We start from the raw sequence: 19,330 nt of genomic DNA on the forward strand, positions 1-19,330 counted from the left end.
AAACTTACAATGGAAAAGAAATAAAATAAATCGTTGTCTTTTCTGGATGTTTTAATCTCAAAGGAAAATAGTGGATATGAGACTCATGTATACAAAAAACCAACACATATGAACATATATCTAAATTATAAATCAAATCACAACATAAATGTTAAAAAGGGAGTCATTAAATCGTTATATGATAGAACTAATTGCCTGTTCTAATGACAATTGGTTTTCGAAGAAAAATAATTATTAATATCTATTTTAGTCAAAAATGATTATCCGATGTCGGATGCCAGGCGTAAGTCTGTCAGTAATTTCCCCGATTCAAATTCATAATAGGCAACCTACATTACGCGGCTCAGAGTAGTGGGTCAGGCTCTAGACATTAGTGTCTTCTACTAGCAGTAGAAGATATCATCTTAAAGAAGAAACAATTCTGTATATTTTTTTGATTGGAAGCAAGAATATTAAGAAAATAGATGTTGCAAATAAGGTAAGAATTTTTATTTATTTTCTTGCTTAGTATTTTTAATAATTGCTTAGTAGTTTAATTTCTTATCTTATTTTCGTGTTAGTTTAAAATTTACCTCTTATATTTTAAAATAAATTATCTTTTAAATATTATGCTTGCATTTAACTTATGCTATTAACTTTTGATAAGTTTAGATTCTTTAATTTTATAAATTTTTGCTTAGAACATATTCTTGATTTATATATTGATATCTGCTTGGATTTTCATGTAATTTGCATTGTACACAACTATTTAGGGTACACTGTATAGTGTGTTTGAAACAGCAAGAGAACGGCTTATTTGGTGGATGAGCCCCATGTTGTGTCTTATAAGACAACGATTCTAATATCCCTTGTGGTTATTTTTGTCTCTTTTATGGCGGGACGTAAGGGTGTCGTCGTACTGTGACGTTAAACGGCTGATTAAAATTAAGGAGATGACTAATACAAAAACATAAAAAAACGAATATAGAGGCATATAAAGGAACATTAGATCGTGTTTTTGTTGCTACTATTGAAATTTTGACGTACGAGACGTCAAATGAAAGGGGACTGGAACTCGGGGTAACAGAGAGAAAAACATGACCAAATTGGGCAATTATTCGGTATCTTTATTCTGCTCAGGGTCGTTTTTATCTTTACTTTGCTACATTTTTGCAGTAAAAAAAATATTTTTTCGTATTATTTTAATGTGCACTTGCCTTTTGCATCGATTTTTTTATCTAAAAATGTTAATTTTTCTGCCAATTTCAAATATTTATTTACAGTTAGTAATCGTATTAAGTTTACATTTTGCACAATATTTATTTAAATTATATTATTAACTTGTATAGAATCTCCTTTGGCACAGATACATACTTATACAGATTTGTGACACACTATATTGTTTACTAATTGATATAGTTTTATTGTTTTTTTTTTAAATCTGTCATTTTCGTCCAAAAGGACTTCCAAGTTCCTGCTATTTCAGTGTTCTCAAATATTATGACTTTTATGTTTGTCCTCTGCTAATATTAGATACATTTGTTTTTAGTTTATTTATTTTCGTTTCATACTTAATTCAATATTCTTCGTGTTTTAAGATATTCTATGTATCTCTTTCTTATTGTTAGCTGCCAGCAATTACCAAATTTAGAAAGTAATACTTGTTGTGGTTTTTAAATCCTCAATGTACTTTCTTTTATTTATTTACGCTGTAACCACAAGGGTTATTAGCGACCTAAAAAATACAATACAGGCAAAGTAAGAAAAAATTACAATAATTGATACAGTCCTGAGCCTTTAAGATAACTTATTGTGTTTTTAATATTCATGTTTTTTCCTAAGGCTCCCTTTATATTATTTTTAATAGTGTGCTTCTTTCTTGCTACTTTATATGTTTTGCACTGAGTTAGTCTATGCTTCACGGAGAGTATTACTTGACAATTGCACAGCACAGTTCGCTGCCAATACGAACTTCGTTCGTAAAGAGGTGTTTATGTGTAAAGTTAATGTGTCCTAACGTGTTATTCACACTTGGTTGTGTCTATTCGCTGTGGATTGGAGCCACGGTTTCACTAATTGTTTGATTTCCTTGAGTTTATTTTGTGATACACTTCACTTATTTTGCTACGCACTTAACACTTTATATTTTATTTCTGATTTGAAGTCATCTGAAGAAACCTCATTAATAAGAATGGAGTCCTGGGTGAAGGATGCTAAGCGGGCTGGTTCATCTGCTTCTTTATTTCCTTGTATACCTAAATGTGATGGAACAAACATGAACTCAACAGTGATCTTATTATTATTATTTAGAATCTTTGTTTCTGATTGAATATGGAGGCAATTGGAGTATTGGTATATAAACGTTTGATAATGCGAAGTAAGCTTAGCGAATCGGTTATTATGAGAGACGGGGACTGTTTCGACCCTTTTATGTGGATAACTGCTTGTAATACTGCAAAAAACTCTGCAGTGTATGATGAAGTAATGGGATTGAATTTCAATTTTAAGGATGTATTGGGTATGAGGATAGCTGCACCAACACCGTTTGAAGATTTGGATGCGTCAGTGTATATCTTATAGTGATTTTTATAAGTATAGTGTTCTTTATTACTAGCTGTTTTAGAAGAATATTAGAGAGGAAGGTATTTGCATCGTAAACTTAGGTGTGGTTCTTCTGTTAAGCATTGTAGACTTTCAACTGGTGTCGTTCGAAACGCACCTGTAGCTATTCGTAGAGCTGTGTTTTGAACAGTTTCTAAGGTTTTTAATACTGATACTTTACTTGATGAATAAACTATCTCACCATAGTCGAGTTTGGATCTGATTAAAAATTTAAACTCATCTAATAGTGTACTTTGATCTACTCCCCAGTTTTTGCTGGAAATAGTTTTCATTAAATTTAATTCTGCTTGGCATGATTTTTTAAGTTCTTCTGTATGTTTTTTCTAGGAGAGCTTTTGGGTAAAACCATACCTAAAAATCTAATATTATTTGTAAAACTGAGAGTTTTTGTAATCCGATAGTCCTAGACCACAATTTTAACTAATTGATTATTTGTTGTAAATGTTTTTAAATAGATGTAGAGTTTTTTCCTTTGGCAAGTAAAACTAAGTCATCAGCGTATAATAATCCTTTAGCAATCGGTGAGCATTGTTGAAGTATGTCGTTTATGGCTATTAGAAAAAGGGTTGAGCTTATAACTGATCCGTGTGGTACTCCGATCTCTTGAACTTTTTATCTGATTTAACATTGTCTGATCGAACTAGGAAGTTGCGAGATTAAAGAAAATTTGAAATAAATTTTAACATATTGCCTTTGATAATGCAATTTTGCAATTTTGATATGATGTTGAATCGCCAAACAGTATCATAAGCTTTATTAATATCAAAAACGACTGCGATACAATCTTGTTTATTTGCAAATGCTTCATGTATTCCTGACTCTAAGTCTATTAGGTTATCTATAGTGGATCGATTTTGCCTAAATCCGCTTGGTTGTGTAATAAGGAGTTTTTGTTGTTCTAAATAACATTTCAGCTTTTTATTTACCATTTTCTGTAACACTTTACATATAATATTGGTTAAAGATATTGGTAGATATGACTCAGGCGATGTCCGGGATTTCTTAGGTTTAAGAAGTTGTAGTATTATTGCTTCGGATCAAGTTGATCGGAAAACCTGGTTACTCCAGATAAAATTATAAAGGTTCAGCAAGTTCTATGAAGAAAAAAGAGACGTTAAGGTTGTGAATCTCATGTCCATCGAATCACAATATATTTTTTTCTACGTTGTTTTTATGTATTTTAAAATTATCAGTGTAATTTTCATCACTGAAATTTAATTCGAATTGGTCGGCTAACATATCTACGATTTCTTTTTTATCACTAATTATTTTGTTATTTTTTGCTTGAAAAGGAATCTTATATGGTTTGCTTTTGCCAGAGATTTTCCTTAAATTTCTACAAACTGTACTTATGCATGAAGAGATATTTAGAGATAAGATGAATTTTTTTCAGGATTCTTTTCTATTCTTTTCTTCTTTTTCTTCGTTTTTTGTAGTCCGTTATATTTTTGTCTGTTTTATGATGCTTTATTCTATTGAAAGCTTTCCTATACACTTTTGTAGCTTGGCTGCATTCAGGTGTCCACCGCGGAAAAGGTTAATGTCTCTTTAAAATTTTTGTTTTTCTTACATACGTCTCTGCAGCTGCTGTGATGGTTTGTAAAGATGTACTTTAAAACTTTCAATATCGTTTGATGATGTGAAGTTGATTTTGTTAATGTCCTGTTCGATCTGTTTGGTAAAGTTAGTCCAATCAGCATTTTTAATATTCCACTTTGAGACAGGCCATTCTATATTTGTGATTTTCTGATGTGTTAAAGATATTATAATGTGGTAGTGGGGTAGAACGTCCCATGTTAACGTAGTGGACAGAACTGGGTCACACAGAGAAATATCAATTGCTGATGATGTGCCATTTTGTATGCTGAATCTGGTTGGTTTTTAGTCGTTAAGTAGATTCAGATTTTGGGATGTTATAATATCTTCTATAATTCGTCCTGTCGGGTTCAGTTTTATGGAACCCCACATCGGATTGTGTCAGTTATCATCTCCAACGATAATTCTAGGTAAAGGAATTTGTTCCAAAATAGTTGTTAAATCTTCTTGGGATATAGTTTTATGTGGTAGGATACACATATTAGATATACAAAATTTTTTTATGTACATTTATTGTGATCGTTATTAACCCTGCGTTGGTCGCATGGTGCCATTTTACCATTTACCATTTTACTTTTTTTTTTTTAACATTTTTCACAATTTTGCTCACATTGGCAACTACGCTCATGTAATACTTCCTACTACTATTGTGTATAGAATGTTTTACGCAGAATTGTGATCGAGCAACCGTCAGTCTATTCCAAGTATTGATTAAACGCAGATGTCGAGAAATGAGCGATTAGCTCACCCGCGACTAACAACGTGATGATTTTGGAAAGCTACAGAGTAATTTTTGTTGGATTTTTTTATTGACTTTGTGTTTTAAATTATATAACTTTAAAATATTATTGTGTAATGGATCCTAAAAAGAGGCCAGACTGTTAAAAATATATGAAGAATTAGAGCAAGGGGATTTGTTACTTGAACAGACGCAAGAGCAAAATTTGGACGATGAAGAAAGCGACATAGAGCCAGTAGAAGTCAGTTCTAATCATGAGACAGACTCAGTGTTTTCGGCCGATGATACGACAAATACTATTTCAACGTTTTGGTCTGAAGATGGTTCCAAATATATCGGCAGAGACAAAAAAACCCTTTGGAAAGTTCACCGTGAGCGAAAACCTAGCCGTATTCCACAGCACAATATTACTAGAAAACCACCGGGAGTGAAACATGCGGCAAAGGATGTTAAAACTCCATATGAAAGTTAGAACCTGCTCATAAGAGATGATGTTATTGAAGAAATTGTGACGTGCACAAATTTGTACCTACAGAAAATTAGAAGCAACTATACACGCAAACGAGATGTTTTAGATACTGACTGTGACGAAATAAAAGCAGTGTTTGGATTGTTGTACATGGCAGGAGTTTTGAAATCCCCACACACCAACCTAAATGACCTATGGAGCAACGATTCTACAGCACCAGAGTTATTCAAAATGGTAATGTCCCTGAAACGTTTCTCTTTGTTGCTTCGAGCACTATGTGCTGATAATATTCACACAAGAGCTCAACGAAAATTAATTGATAAGCTATCTCCAATAAGAAATATATTCCAGATACTTATAGAAAGAAGCCAAGCCTGCTACATGCCTGGTAAGAACTGTACTATTGACGAAATGCTGGAGGGTTTCCGTGGAAGGTGCAGCTTCAGGCAATATATCCCGAGTAAACCAAACAAATACGGGATAAAAATATTTGCCTTGACTGAGAGTCGTGTATTTTATACTGTGAAAATGGAGATTTACGCAGGAAAGCAGCCTAATAGTCCATTTTGTATTGACAACAGTCCAGCCAGTGTGGTGAAACGATTGTGTGAACCCATTATAAATTTAGGACGAAATTTAACCTGTGATAACTGGTTCACGTTAGTTCCTTTGGCCGAAGAATTAAAAAAGAAAAAAATAACTTAAGTTGGGACAATTAGAAAAAACAAACGTGAAATTCCTGAAATATTTGTTGCAACTAAAAAAAAGCCAATTTGTAGCAGTTTATTTGCTTTTGGTCGTGAATGTTTATTAGTTTCGTACGTCCCAAAAACAAATAAGAATGTCCTGCTTTTGTCAACCCTCCAGGAATATGACAAAATTAACGAGGAAAGTGGTGAAGCTTGCAAACCAGTAGTAGTTACTTTTTACAATCAAACAAAATCGGGAGTAGATTCAGTGGACCAACTGAAGAGTCTTTATTCAGTGGCAAGAATCACATGTAGGTGGCCGTTGACTGTTTTTTTACTATGCTAATCATCGCTGGAATAAATGAAAACATTATATTTAGGACAAATGTATTAGATTCCTGCCAACCAAGACGTGAGTATCTGAAAATTTTATCCAGACAACTCATTACCCCACATATGCAAAAAAGAGCGGTCCAAAACTTGCCATTTCTGCTAACTTTGCAAATTAAAAAATATCTGAATCTCTTCCTTTGACTCAGAAACGAGATGTTCCTGAGGAAAATCAAGCAGGTGCAAGGCCAAAATGCTCCTATTGCCCCAAGAAGAAAAATACAAAAACAGCATCAAAATGCGCCAAGTGTTTCAGAGCAATTTGTAAAGAACATACAATCACTATTTTCACAGAGTGTGAACGCGACCTATTTGAAAAAAAGGAATGAGGCGAAAATTTAGGATGCTGGTTTTATGCCAATTTTGACAACATCCTGTATAATAAAAAAGGCAACTTTACACTGTAAACGATAATACTATATCTGGTTAATAAGCACCTAAAAAATAGAAACTTTTATTTAAATTACGTTAGCGGATATTGAATATTATAACATGGTAGAAAAGTGTAATTTTCATATAAAAACCATTATAACTTAAAAACGGTTCACAATAGGATAAGGAAACTATAAACAAAAAATATTCAAAATAACGAAAATATTTCTAAAATTAAAAAATTCATTAAATAGGTCACTCTTTAAAACCCCTTCATACCAATTTTCATTAGTCAGTTACCTTTATTTCTCGAGATATTTCTAATTGGACATTTATCTGCCGCACCCTGTATATTAATAATAAGTACTTATTTTCAGGAAAGATTGCAATTCCGCTTCTACGAATACGAAATGGAGAAAAAACGTGGTTTGCTCTAAAGGATAAAAAACTACGAACGAGGGCGAAAGGAAATGGACCACAAATTCTTCTAGAAATGATAATTCAGCGGAATCCTATGAGAGCGTGTATAAGAACTTTAAATCCAAGGGAGGAGAAATATATGCAAACTGAAGTAAAGTTTAAGCGGCAAGTTTTTGTAAAAAATGTTCTAAGGCTAAAAGTATTTGTTATGTATTTCTTAGAAGTCGGCAAGCTTTTCCAGTAAGTAATCAGATACTTCTTGAATACATATTTTTATCTAACGTAAGTTTTTTCAATAATGATCCTAAACATTAAGGCAATTTTTTTTAATTCTTTCCTTTTTCCTTGCATTATCCTTAGAATTATTCTTGAAAACAAGATAATATTTTTTCTTCACAACTCCATCACATTATGTCCCATGATATACCTATTGTATTTCTAGTTAATTGTAAATGTGCTGTAAATCTTATTTAATATTTTAGAAATTGTTTTGAATGGGAGTCAAAACTACAAAGTTTTGCGGCATTGGTAGTTTGGGTTATACTTTGCTACTATTTCCAACCATGGATGTTTCCGATATTAGTTCTCTTGGTATTCTTAAAACAGTATATAGTACGATCTTTATTAGGACCTTTACAAGGCCCGTGGGATGAATCGCAGGATTCAGAAGGAGAAGACGACGACGAAGAAGACAAAGAGAAAGAAGAAAAGAAAAGTCTGAAAGAACGTTTGCAGGCGATTGAAGAAGTAACGCAGGGTGTTCAGAATGCGATTGGATGGATTGCATCCTTGTTGGAAGGTATTAAAAAGTAAGTTATTAATTATATCAAATCATATTACAAGACAAAAATTTACATAGGATAAAAATTATGTCTGTTTTTTTACATAGGTGCATATTTAATCCATTTTTAGACACAGCTGTGCCCATATTCTCTTCGATGGCTGTCCACCAATGATCTTGTCCCTATTGTTGTAGAATTTTTCTTATGATCATCCCTCTATCTCATGTAAAAGCGCGTTTCGCAGTCACTCGCAGTAGGCGCAGCATACGGCTATTTAAATCTTATGGAACCTTTGAGCTTAGTGTTGCCAGTTTTAAGTAGGCGGAAAGACTTAAAATCCGTCCAAATAGAATATTGCAGAAGTCCCAAACACCTTGACTTGAAAATCTGTGTTTTGGTTTTATTATTTTTAACTTTGATCAAATGAAAGGCAGATATCGAGCACAGTTTATTAATTCAATATTACCCAAGTACTTTCGTTTCCTAGAGCATCTTCAGGGGCATTTTGTCAATTTTGGCCTATCCAACAATCTGTTGAGAATATCATAAACATAAAATTGTACATTACACTACACGACACAAGGACAAACAGTTTAAAATTTTAATTTTTTTTAAAAACGGCTAAAAGGAAGCGAAAGTACTTGGACAAGATTTAATTAATAAACTGTGCTCGATATCTGCCTTTCGTTTGATCAAAGTTCATTTATTCGAGCATTCGACCTAATATCAATTTATTATTTTTAACTAATTCGTAGATACTATGAAAGGTATTTATACGATAGAACAAATACGCCACAGGACATAGGTCTTTGTTAGAACAGTTTTAAGTTTTGTATTTTGCTCTAATTTATCATCCGTAGCGTAAATGAATGATTACGTCTTCTCTGTCCTTTTTTATGGTGTTGAATCGTGGACCTTGAACGAAGATATGTGCAGAAAACTGGAAGCATTTGAGATGTGACTATATCGGAAAATGCTTAAGATCCCGTGGACTGGCCGACTCACAAATGAGGAGGTCCTCAGAAGAATGAATAAGAACCGAGAGGTACTGGCCAGCATCAAATCTCGAAAGTTACAGTTCTTCGGACATATTATGCGGAGTGAATCCAGATATGCTCTCCTTCAAGCCATCCTGCAAGAAAAAATATTTGGAAAACGAGGTCCAGGAAGAAGAAGAACATCTTGGTTAAAGAACCTTAGAATCTGGTTCAATACAACATCTATTCAGCTTTTCCGCGCTGCTGCAGATAAGATAAAGATTACCATGATGATCGCCAATATTCGTAACGGATAGGCATATCAAGAAGAAGACCTGAATGATTACAGGCCTCTTAAACTTCTTTACTAACGAATCTTTATCTTTATAACTACAAATAATTTAAATTATCATTTAAAACCGTACGAAATAATAAATGTTAGTTTATTTTTACCTATTACTTTTTTTAACCGATCTTTTAGACACTTTAGCCATTCTCTTTCGACTTCCCTTGTTACCATCTTTTACACAAATACTAGATATAACGTCTTCCATTTTAGTAAATTAACATGCAGTGTCTGATCCAACTGTACAAACAAACAACTCTCTATAAAATACCTAAGTAACAAAATACATTCTTATACATACATAATAAAATAGAAGAAAAAGAGGAATAAAACTGTGATTGTCATCTTTTGGTAATTTGCGCAAACTAAACAAAACTTTCACAAAGATATTATTTCAAGCATTTATTGCAGTTTGGTTAAATATGATGAATTTATGTCAGTTTGCCTAGTCTTAAATTGGGATTTATTGCATTTTTGTTTGGTTTTGAATTATTCATCTAGCAATATAGGTATATTGGATTTAAAGAACATTGCCTGAAATGAATAGCTCACAATGTAGATTGAACTAAACCAAGTTCTTTGTAGTATTTACTTAAAAAATGTCTAAAACCTGGATTTATTGCTGATACCACAAATAAGGTACTCGTATTTTATGTACCTAATATAGATTAAATTTACCATTAAAATTTACCAATTTAATTTTACTGAAGCAAACAATATAAATTTAGTTTAGTAATTTTTTCTTTTTTATCAAATCTTTGTTACGTGTTAGAATATTTCTAAAAATATATTTTAATAATTTTTAATTCATTTTCAGTATGTTCAACTTCACAGTTCCTTACTTATCCTGCATAGCCATATTCCTGCTGGTTGTAGCAACGGTAGTCTTGTACATCTTGCCAATTAGGTACTTACTAATGTTATGGGGTATTAACAAATTCTTTAGAAGGATATTGAGACCTTATTCAGTGCCCAATAATGAAATTCTCGACCTTTTGTCGAGAATTCCAGACGATGAGATGTTGGTGAGTATTTTTAAATATTTAAAATAACCACAAATATGTTAAGAACTAAAATAAGACATTTTATACTTGTTTTAATATATAAAGTATAACTAATGAATTTATTTTGTATTCGAGGTAAACCTTAAATAAAGCTTTTTGTTTACAATTTTTATTAATATGTAAAAGAATTTACGGTGTAAGGGAAGAACTATATTATTTAAACAATAATTTTGAGAACTTGTGAGATCTTGTCAGTAATATACAAAGCAGAGTTTATAGATATATTATAAAAATTATTATAGAAAACAAAAGAGGAAGCAAAAAAACAAACTGACTTCAAAAGTGAAAGATTAACAGTAAAACATCTTTATAAATTCACTTAAATAAAAAAACGGAGCATATTTTAAAGCTAAACTAAATAAGCTTTGGTGGAAAGCCAGAAAAAAACTAAAACCAAAATTTAATTAAAAAAATTAATTAGAACACATCTGTATCTGTATCTGTAGGGGAGGGCGAGTTAAGTTCCACAGCACTAAGGCCACAATTGACCCATTGTGCATCCTCCCAGGGAGCTGTCGTCCTTAGCTCATTGTCCATCTTGCCATTTCTAGGAAGGTGGACAAATCGCCAGGGGACATCTTGCTTTTGTGGAAAGGTGTGGGCCAGGACTCGCCGAACGCGTACTCTCGTAGTAATGATAACTCCAGGCATTCACATAGGACATGCTATACAGTTTCGTCTTCTCCGTTATACTTCCTGCATAGAAGTCTGTCTACTAGCCCCAGTATAAAGAGGTGTTGGCTTAGTTGACAATGACCAGTTTTGAAAATTTCCGCGATTATTGTAGTTGACCAACCAAAAAGTTCCCCAGGTCTTAAGAGTCTTAGACCTGCCGCCTTCGTAGCCAATTGGTCAGCAATGCGATTGCCTTTATTCCTATTGTATTCTTTAACCCACCTTAGGATGATGGTATTCCCATCTAAAGCTTGAGTTAGTGACTCGTAACACTCCATTACTAACCCTGATGTGACACGTGGTCTATTCAAGATTAGTAGCGCTTCTATGCTATCTGTGCAGATTATTATAGTTTTCCCGGCTATATCTTTTTGGGTTATCTCTTTTGTGGCTATGAAGAAACCAGCCAGTTCTCTCTGAACTACGCTGTCATTTTTGCTCATACTACTACTACTATCGGTTTACAGCGTTCTCCGACGCCTTTCGACTCCTAACCGCCATTCTTCTCTATTTAACCATAGGCCTGGAGGAATTTCTCTTTCCTCTAGTTCTTTTTCAATTCCCTCTCTCCAGCTTCTTCTCGGCCTTCCTCTTTTTCTTCTTCCTTATGGTGTACACGTCAAAATCTGTTTCGGAATCCTGTCATCTGGCATTCTCTGTACATGGCCGTACCATATTAACTGTTTTGTTTTTATGTCATCAACTATTGTATGCTTGACTCCCATCACTTTTCATTTCTTATTATTCATTTCTCGTATTCTTTCATTTGGTATCCGATCTCTTCTTGATTTGCCTTACGCTCTTCTCCAGAAGTCCATTTCTGTTGCTAGCTAGTCCACTTTTGCTCATACCCCACTTTATTCTTAGATTCAGTGATCTTGAGTATATTCCGAATCCTGAGCCTTCCCCCATTTTGGAGCCATGCAATACACATTTGCCACGTTTTTCTCCCTATACTGTCCTGTTTATATTCTGTAGCGTTTGTCAAAGACAAACTTTAGCTTAATTGAGTCACAGTCTGTCTGTAGCAGAGGCAGTGCATCCAGCTCTCCTCGCCAAAAACGAGTTCTTAAATATCTCATTCCTACATCAAGGTTTGCACCAACTGAGCACAGTTGCATCATTGTTACCAGCGTCAGCTCTGTAACATACAGTGTAGGTAAAAGTTTATGGTCGGTATGGACCTTATGTGAGATGGAGTAAGAAACACCTATTTAAAAAGAGATAGGTATATTAGGTCAGCCCATTATATCGTCGAAATAGCATTAGTGGAACTAAGAAAAGAGGAGAAGTTCAACGTTGCCAAACTTATTGGTTTTATTTGACCTGTTGTCTTTTTAGCATTTTAACAACGTTCTAAGATAATCAAATTTGGGCGAATTGATTTAAATGGCAGCTTACTGTTTTTTATTTTAAATTTGCCACAATTTTTCTTTACAATAAGTTTAATTTAACATTTTGATTTCCACTTCGGAAATCGTTTAATGTAAATAAAATTTATTAATGTTTCGTATTTTAAGTACGATTTCCGAATTAAAAATCTAAACATCAAAATAAGCTTATTTTAAAGTCACATTGTGCCTTATTTCCAATAAAAATAATAAAATGCATATAACTCCACAATAAATAAACCTTCATACGAAATTATTTGGCAACGTCTCATGTCGCGTAGTCAAAGCACCCAATCAAAGTAGGAACACAGGTAACGAACGAGTAGAGGTGGGCATTCTTTTTTTTTCGAATCCTGAGAAAACTTATAAATATTTTTGAAAAATTTAAACGCAGAATGAAAGAGTACATTATTGCCGAGGGCCGAAAGTCTCTGAAAATTTCTATTATGTTTATTTTAATAAGTTACAGGGGCGAAAAAAGAGAAAATTTAGAATGATTTTGAATTTTAAGTATCTCATTCAAAAAAACTTTTTGTTTATTTCGGCCCTCGGCAATAATGTCACCTTTCATTCTGCGTTTAAATTTTTCAAAAATATTTGTTAGTTTTCTCAGGATTCGAAAAAAATGAATAGATTTAAAAAGCGTTGGCCTGAAATTTTGCGTCTACGCTCTTAACGCGACTAAACCGATTTTCGTAAACAATAACTATGATTGTTTAACAGTAGTTTCAAGTAAGAGAGTACCTGCATAAACAAACATAATGGCTATTATCGTTTATGTGTATATTCATTGAAGTAAAAGAAACTAATGAAGGATATATTTATTATAACTTGAAAAATAAACTAAACAATACAAATAGTAAATCGTACTTACATTTACATTACACGTTATTATTAAATCGCGAATCGTCTAAATTGACATTTAAAAACGTAAGTTTTTCTACTTTATTTCTTGTTAACCGTGTTCTTCTTTTATTAAAAATTAAACCAGATTTTTAACATCTGTTTACATTTACAATACTTTTTGCTAAACCCGATATTAGTAATTGTAGTACGTTGGATACTATGGATGTAAGGTTACCGTTTGCTAAAATTTTACTGCAAGATTCTTGAAGGCAGCGTACCATAACAATCACTGAACTACCCTTCAAGTATTTTTTGCCACTCATTGTACTTGTTATTTCTTTAAAAGGCCGTAAAATTTGGGAAAATTGAGAAAAAATAATCCAGTCTTCATTATTTAGATTTGGTCCAAGTCTAAGTCTGTATTAACTAATACAAAAGTGGAACGGATTGCCTCTTCTAACTTGGTCATTCTTTTTAACATGTAATAGGTGAAGTTCTACCTAGTTTCCACGTCTTGGATTGGCCGTTTGGGAACTTTGTTATGTTGTAATTGATACTTTAAAAGCCTTTCTAAAGATAAGGTACTTTTTTTGACATGTGTTTTTTTAGAAACTGAAATTTGAAATTAGTGAAATAATTTCACTAATTTCAAAAGCGATCTTTTCTGAATTATGGTTTCCAGAAAAATGGCAGCAGCCTAATAAAATCGTTTTAAATTCTAAATTTTCGGTTAAATATTGTCCTGTTAATGCGATGTAACTCTCAGTTACTCGATATGTCCAAAGGTCAGTAGTAATACAGATATTTTCTACTTCTTTAACAACTTGTGATCTAATAATTTGCTTAGTTTTGGTATAACATTCCTGAAGTAATGAGCCTGACGTAATATCGTTTAATAATAATAATAACGTAATAACGTTTATATCCAGGAATCCACCCTGCAAGCTTTTTAAAAGCTCGTTCTTCAACTATGGAAAACGGATGAAACGAGTATTTGCATAGGTTTATTAAATCCATATCTATTTGATTCTTTTGTTTTAAACTAATATTTTTATTAATGGAAGTATCCATCACCTTTTGACGCTTGGTTGGCGGTGGCAGTATGTCAGTACTTGTAGTAGAAGTAGTCGAAACGGACAGAAATACGTCAGGAGAAGTTTCAATCATTGCAATATTCAGAAAGTGGACCATAAAAGCTGCATCTTCTATAAATGCGCATTTTTTGAAAATAAAATTATTATTCTTATACTAGGTCAATAATTTTGACTAAGAAAAATAATTCATAATTGAATATTTACAATAAATAAATCCTTTGACGAACTATCAATAAAGATTTGAAATCGAAAATGCAGATCAATCGTAAATCGACACTCATTCATTCATCAGAATACCTAGTTATAAAAAACAAAAGAAAGAGTTAAGAAGCTGGTTACTTCTATAAAAAAAGAAAAAGAAGATTGTACTAGTGAAAATCAACCAGTACAAGAAAAAGAAACTGATAAAGATGACTTAAGTCCATGGTGTATTTTTGATGAATTTATTGGACATGACTCATCTAAACATACACCTGTATCTAGAGATATAAAAGAAGTCGACATGTATTTGTCTAATGATATTAACCACAAAAAATTTCGAACGGTGATTGGAACTGTCCATTACAGTGGTGGAAAAACCATCGCCATGTATATCCTAACTTAACCACTATATTCATAAAATCGTGTATTCTTCTTCTTCTGGTTCCTATCCGTTTCGGATGTTGGAAATCATATTGGCAATCATGACCTTGCTCGCTGCGGCTCGAAACAGCTCCGTTGAGGTTTTCTTAAACCATGTTCTTAAATTCCGCAGCCATGATATTCTCCTTCTACCGGGTCCTCGCTTACCTTTGACTTTACCTTGCAATATAGACTGCAGCAGGGAGTAACGGTGCTGATTTCTCATAACGTGTCCCAGATATTGCAATTTTATGCGTTTGATCGTAAACACAATCTCTGGTAAAATATTGTAGTATTGTAACAAAATCTGTTCATTGTGAACATATGTTCAAAATCTGGTTTATTTTTAAACAAAAGAAGAAACAACAAGAAAAGTGGAAAAACGTATGTTTTTAAATGTCAATTTAGACGATTCGCGATTTAATAATGTGTCATGTAAATGTAAGTACTATTTGTATTGTTTAATTTATTTTTTAAGTTGTAATAAATATATCCTTCATTAGTTTCTTTCAATATAATAGCCAATATGTTTTTGTGTACTCGCTTATTTGAAACTACTGATAAACAATCAACTAGTTACAGTTTACGAAAAACGGTTCCGATAAAAATGTCAACGACCCACCTCTAGTTTCTTAGGATCGGAACCAGAGTTATGTAAAATATCTCTGATCGGAACTAACCGGAACTAATCGAAACTCATCGGAACTAATCGTCTTACTACTGGGCAATGGGCAGCAATAAGAAATATGGAGGGGAGACCAAGGAGAAATATGATTGTTATCTTTGTCTGTTCGCTGAAAATATGATTTTATATCTGCGTTAGATATCCTGTTAAATTTTACCATCCCGACCATAAACTTTTACCTACACTGTATGTCTACTGTCTGTGTCAAGTTAAGAATTCATAAAGGAGCCTTATGGGAAGCGGTGATGCCAGAACTACCGATAGACTGAGATAGGCGAGAGTAGTGGAGTTGCAGCGAAAAAGCAGGGCCGAACTGCATGTTATATTGCACATTAGACGTTTTTTCACTTAGGTAACTTTAAATTTTTTTTGTTTTTTTGAAAAATAAAAATTAAAGACATGTCTTTTTCTCACAACAGTTATTTATTAAATTTCGGCTTAGGTCATCATCAGACTCTTAAAAATATTCTTAATTGTTTAATGAACAAATTGAGTGAGTATTGTGGTAGATATTATTAGTGTCAGTAAAAAACATAAAAAAACAATAAAAACTTCTGTATATTTTAAAAAAAATACAACAGAACCATAGAAATGTAACAAATTATTTGGTTTTTTAGTTTGACATTTATATATTTACAATATTACAATTATCAAAAACTATGTACATTCTTCGTCCATATCCAAATCGGAATTGTCACTACTATCATATAAATCTATAACTATGGGAGTTACGTCTTCCATTAGACCGTCCACTTCCCAAAATTTTTTCTCCAGAGTCATTACATGTTGAATATAGTTTTTCCAGTTATCAGACGTAACATTTGAAAACGCTTTTTTTATGAGGTCCTCCATATCCTTCGCTTTGAAGGTGCTGTTATTTACGGCCACATGCCTTTTTACTTGGCTCCATACCATTTCAATTGGATTTAATTCGCAATGGTATGGAGGCAAACGAAGCACTTTGACATTATTTTGTTGTTTACAAAGTTCTTCAATTTTGTAATTATCAAAATTTTGTTTAAATTGCGCGACTACCTCCAAAAGCTCGCACTTCAGATAATTTTCTTCAAAAAATATGTCTTTTTGTCTTAACCAGTCCATAATGTTATTCTTATTCCACGATTGGTTAGGCAACAACTCGGTTTTTACACTATGATATGGAGCATTGTCCATAACAATAACCGTTTTTCGAACTAAGTTGGGCAACAGTTTGTTTTCAAACCAGTTCTCAAAACACGGACCGTCCATTTCGTCGTGATAATCAGCGCTGTTTTTTTTTGCAAGGAAAAACATTTCAGCACCGTTTACAAAACCATTTTCACTTCCGGCATGGACAAGGATGAAACGTGGTCCACGCTGAGTGGGATGCTTTAGTCCAGTACTTAGCCCTTTTATGAACGCATCTCTTGCCGAGGTGACGGTTTTGTCTTTCCATTCTCTGGAAACCGAGTGCCCCACATTGACCCATGACTCATCCAAATACACAATGTCATAGCCCTCAGCCCGATATTGTTTAATGGCCCTTAAATATCCATGCCTCCATGCAATTATATCAGGACGTTCTATTAGCACGGCACTTTTATCACGTTTTGCATAAACAAAGTTCATGTCTTTTAACAACCTGTACATTGTACTGCGGGTAAAATTTGGCAAGTTTTCGTCTTGGTTCACTTTTGGCAGAAGACGATTCAAAGTAGGAGGAATGTTTTCAAAAAAAAAACTATGCACTGTTCGACGAACGCCGATACGAACACCTTCATCGTAAGTATAGTCTCTGGAGTTGTTTCGGCAACGGGTTCTTTTTCTGTTTGTTTTTACCTCAGAAAGCTCACCTTCTTTGTCTTCCTGTACGATTTTTTGAATCGTACGAACTGACACTCCTGTCATCGCGGATACTTTGTCGAATACAATACGTTGACTTTCATCTCGAAGCAAATTAATGTGGTATCTCACTACGTTTAAGATCACTTTTTTAGCACTCAGATGTAAAATTTGACCACTTTTAAACGGCAAAACTGGATCCATTTTAACAATATAATTTTTTACACTTGAGATTTGAGTGCGCGATGGTTATGCCTTAACCCTTGTCCGGGCAGAAGAATTTAAAAACGTAATCGGGCAGTTTGGGCTTATGTATACAGACAAACATATAATCTCCACTTCACCTAATTACACTATTTTGAAAAACATACCGCTCATTTATCTATAACTCATAAATCTGTACAGTACATAAAGAGAATTAGAAAACTATTAATAGTCAATTATAAAGTAATCAATATTGTTTACTGTTAGGGCCTGTTAGCCCGGCTTGCCCGATAATGGAAGTTTAAGCACAATATCTTAATTATTATTGCTTTCTATTTATTAACTATTGTGAAAGTAATATTTTATAAATAATTTTGAGAGTTGACACCTAAGCTGTCAGAATTACCTGTGCCATAATAATTAACCAATTGCGTAAAACCTAATATTTTAACCACTAATAAAGACATTTTTCTAATAATCTTTAAAATCACTTCCCTGAAAATGTAACCATATTTATAAGTAATTGTAGTCGTTAAGCTTATTAAATAGATACGTACCTATCTTTTTAAAATAAATTTGATTAACATTGGAAAATATAAATAAAAATTTGAATATAAATAAAGAATGGGTTATTTCGGCCGGCCCTGCATAGTCCCGTGAACTATTGGCAACATACGCCCGTAAGAAATGCACTGGCCTATCTGTTCAGTTGTGAATTCTTAACTTGAAACAGTCTGTAGAGGCGTGATGCCAACGACCGACTCCATTGCAGCAGTTAGTGTTGTTTTCATGCTACCTGTTATATTTATGTACAATCATCGCCAGCTAACTTGGCGAGAGAGTACGCACAACGTCACAGAGAAATAAATTATGTTTACGCTCTATGATTCATCCTATTGGTTTACTATTTCTGATAAGTATATTCAGTAGCGTAGCGGTATAGGTCAAATAATTATTACACAATTAAAAAAGTAATATTTTTCGCAAGCTTTAATATATTATTAGAAAGATGAAATTGTAATTTTGTTTTATTCAATTTAAATAGTAAGCCATTGTTTATACAACAGTTTATAATATTTATTTAACTTAGTAAACAAATTATAAAATATTGACTGAATTTAATTCACAAATCTACTTTGATATTGGGTTTCAAATTAAATGGAGGATATTGTATAAATAAATGCAACACAGTAATTATTTAATTTTAATATTTTGGTTTTATTATAACACTAAAACAAGTACCCGTGTTGAAAAGTGGTATCTATTTGAAAATTAATTGATTGTTAATAATTTTCTTCATCTTCATCTTCGGAAGAAGAAAACTCTGTACTGGAAGAGTCACTGTCAAGATTTATAATAATTGGAGCTATTTGCGTGGCGTTATCAGCAACTATCTCGCTGTCCATATACTCATCTTCCTTCTTAATGACATGGTAACATCGTTTTCTCCACTCATTTGCATCAATATTAGTGAATTCTTCCTCGGCGAGTTTTTGTACGTCAGTTAGCTTAAATGTAACGTTTTTCTGCCTTATATTATTTTTGACT

At 33.0% G+C, this 19,330-nt stretch overlaps 1 protein-coding gene across 1 annotated transcript in view; it reads left to right on the plus strand.

The window, feature by feature from the left end:
• Positions 1–326: 326 nt before the first annotated feature.
• LOC140452194 (multiple C2 and transmembrane domain-containing protein-like) overlaps positions 327–19,330 on the plus strand; it is a 46,654-nt gene continuing 27,650 nt past the window's right edge. The window contains exons 1-4 of the mRNA XM_072546297.1: positions 327–478; positions 7,234–7,516; positions 7,759–8,085; positions 10,199–10,406. Coding sequence (XP_072402398.1) covers positions 7,350–7,516; positions 7,759–8,085; positions 10,199–10,406 — 702 coding nt within the window. The 5' untranslated portion in view covers positions 327–478; positions 7,234–7,349. The remainder of the gene's footprint in view (positions 479–7,233; positions 7,517–7,758; positions 8,086–10,198; positions 10,407–19,330) is intronic.

The sequence above is a fragment of the Diabrotica undecimpunctata genome, chromosome 10 (assembly GCF_040954645.1).
Source record: "Diabrotica undecimpunctata isolate CICGRU chromosome 10, icDiaUnde3, whole genome shotgun sequence".
Lineage (NCBI taxonomy): Eukaryota > Metazoa > Arthropoda > Insecta > Coleoptera > Chrysomelidae > Diabrotica > Diabrotica undecimpunctata.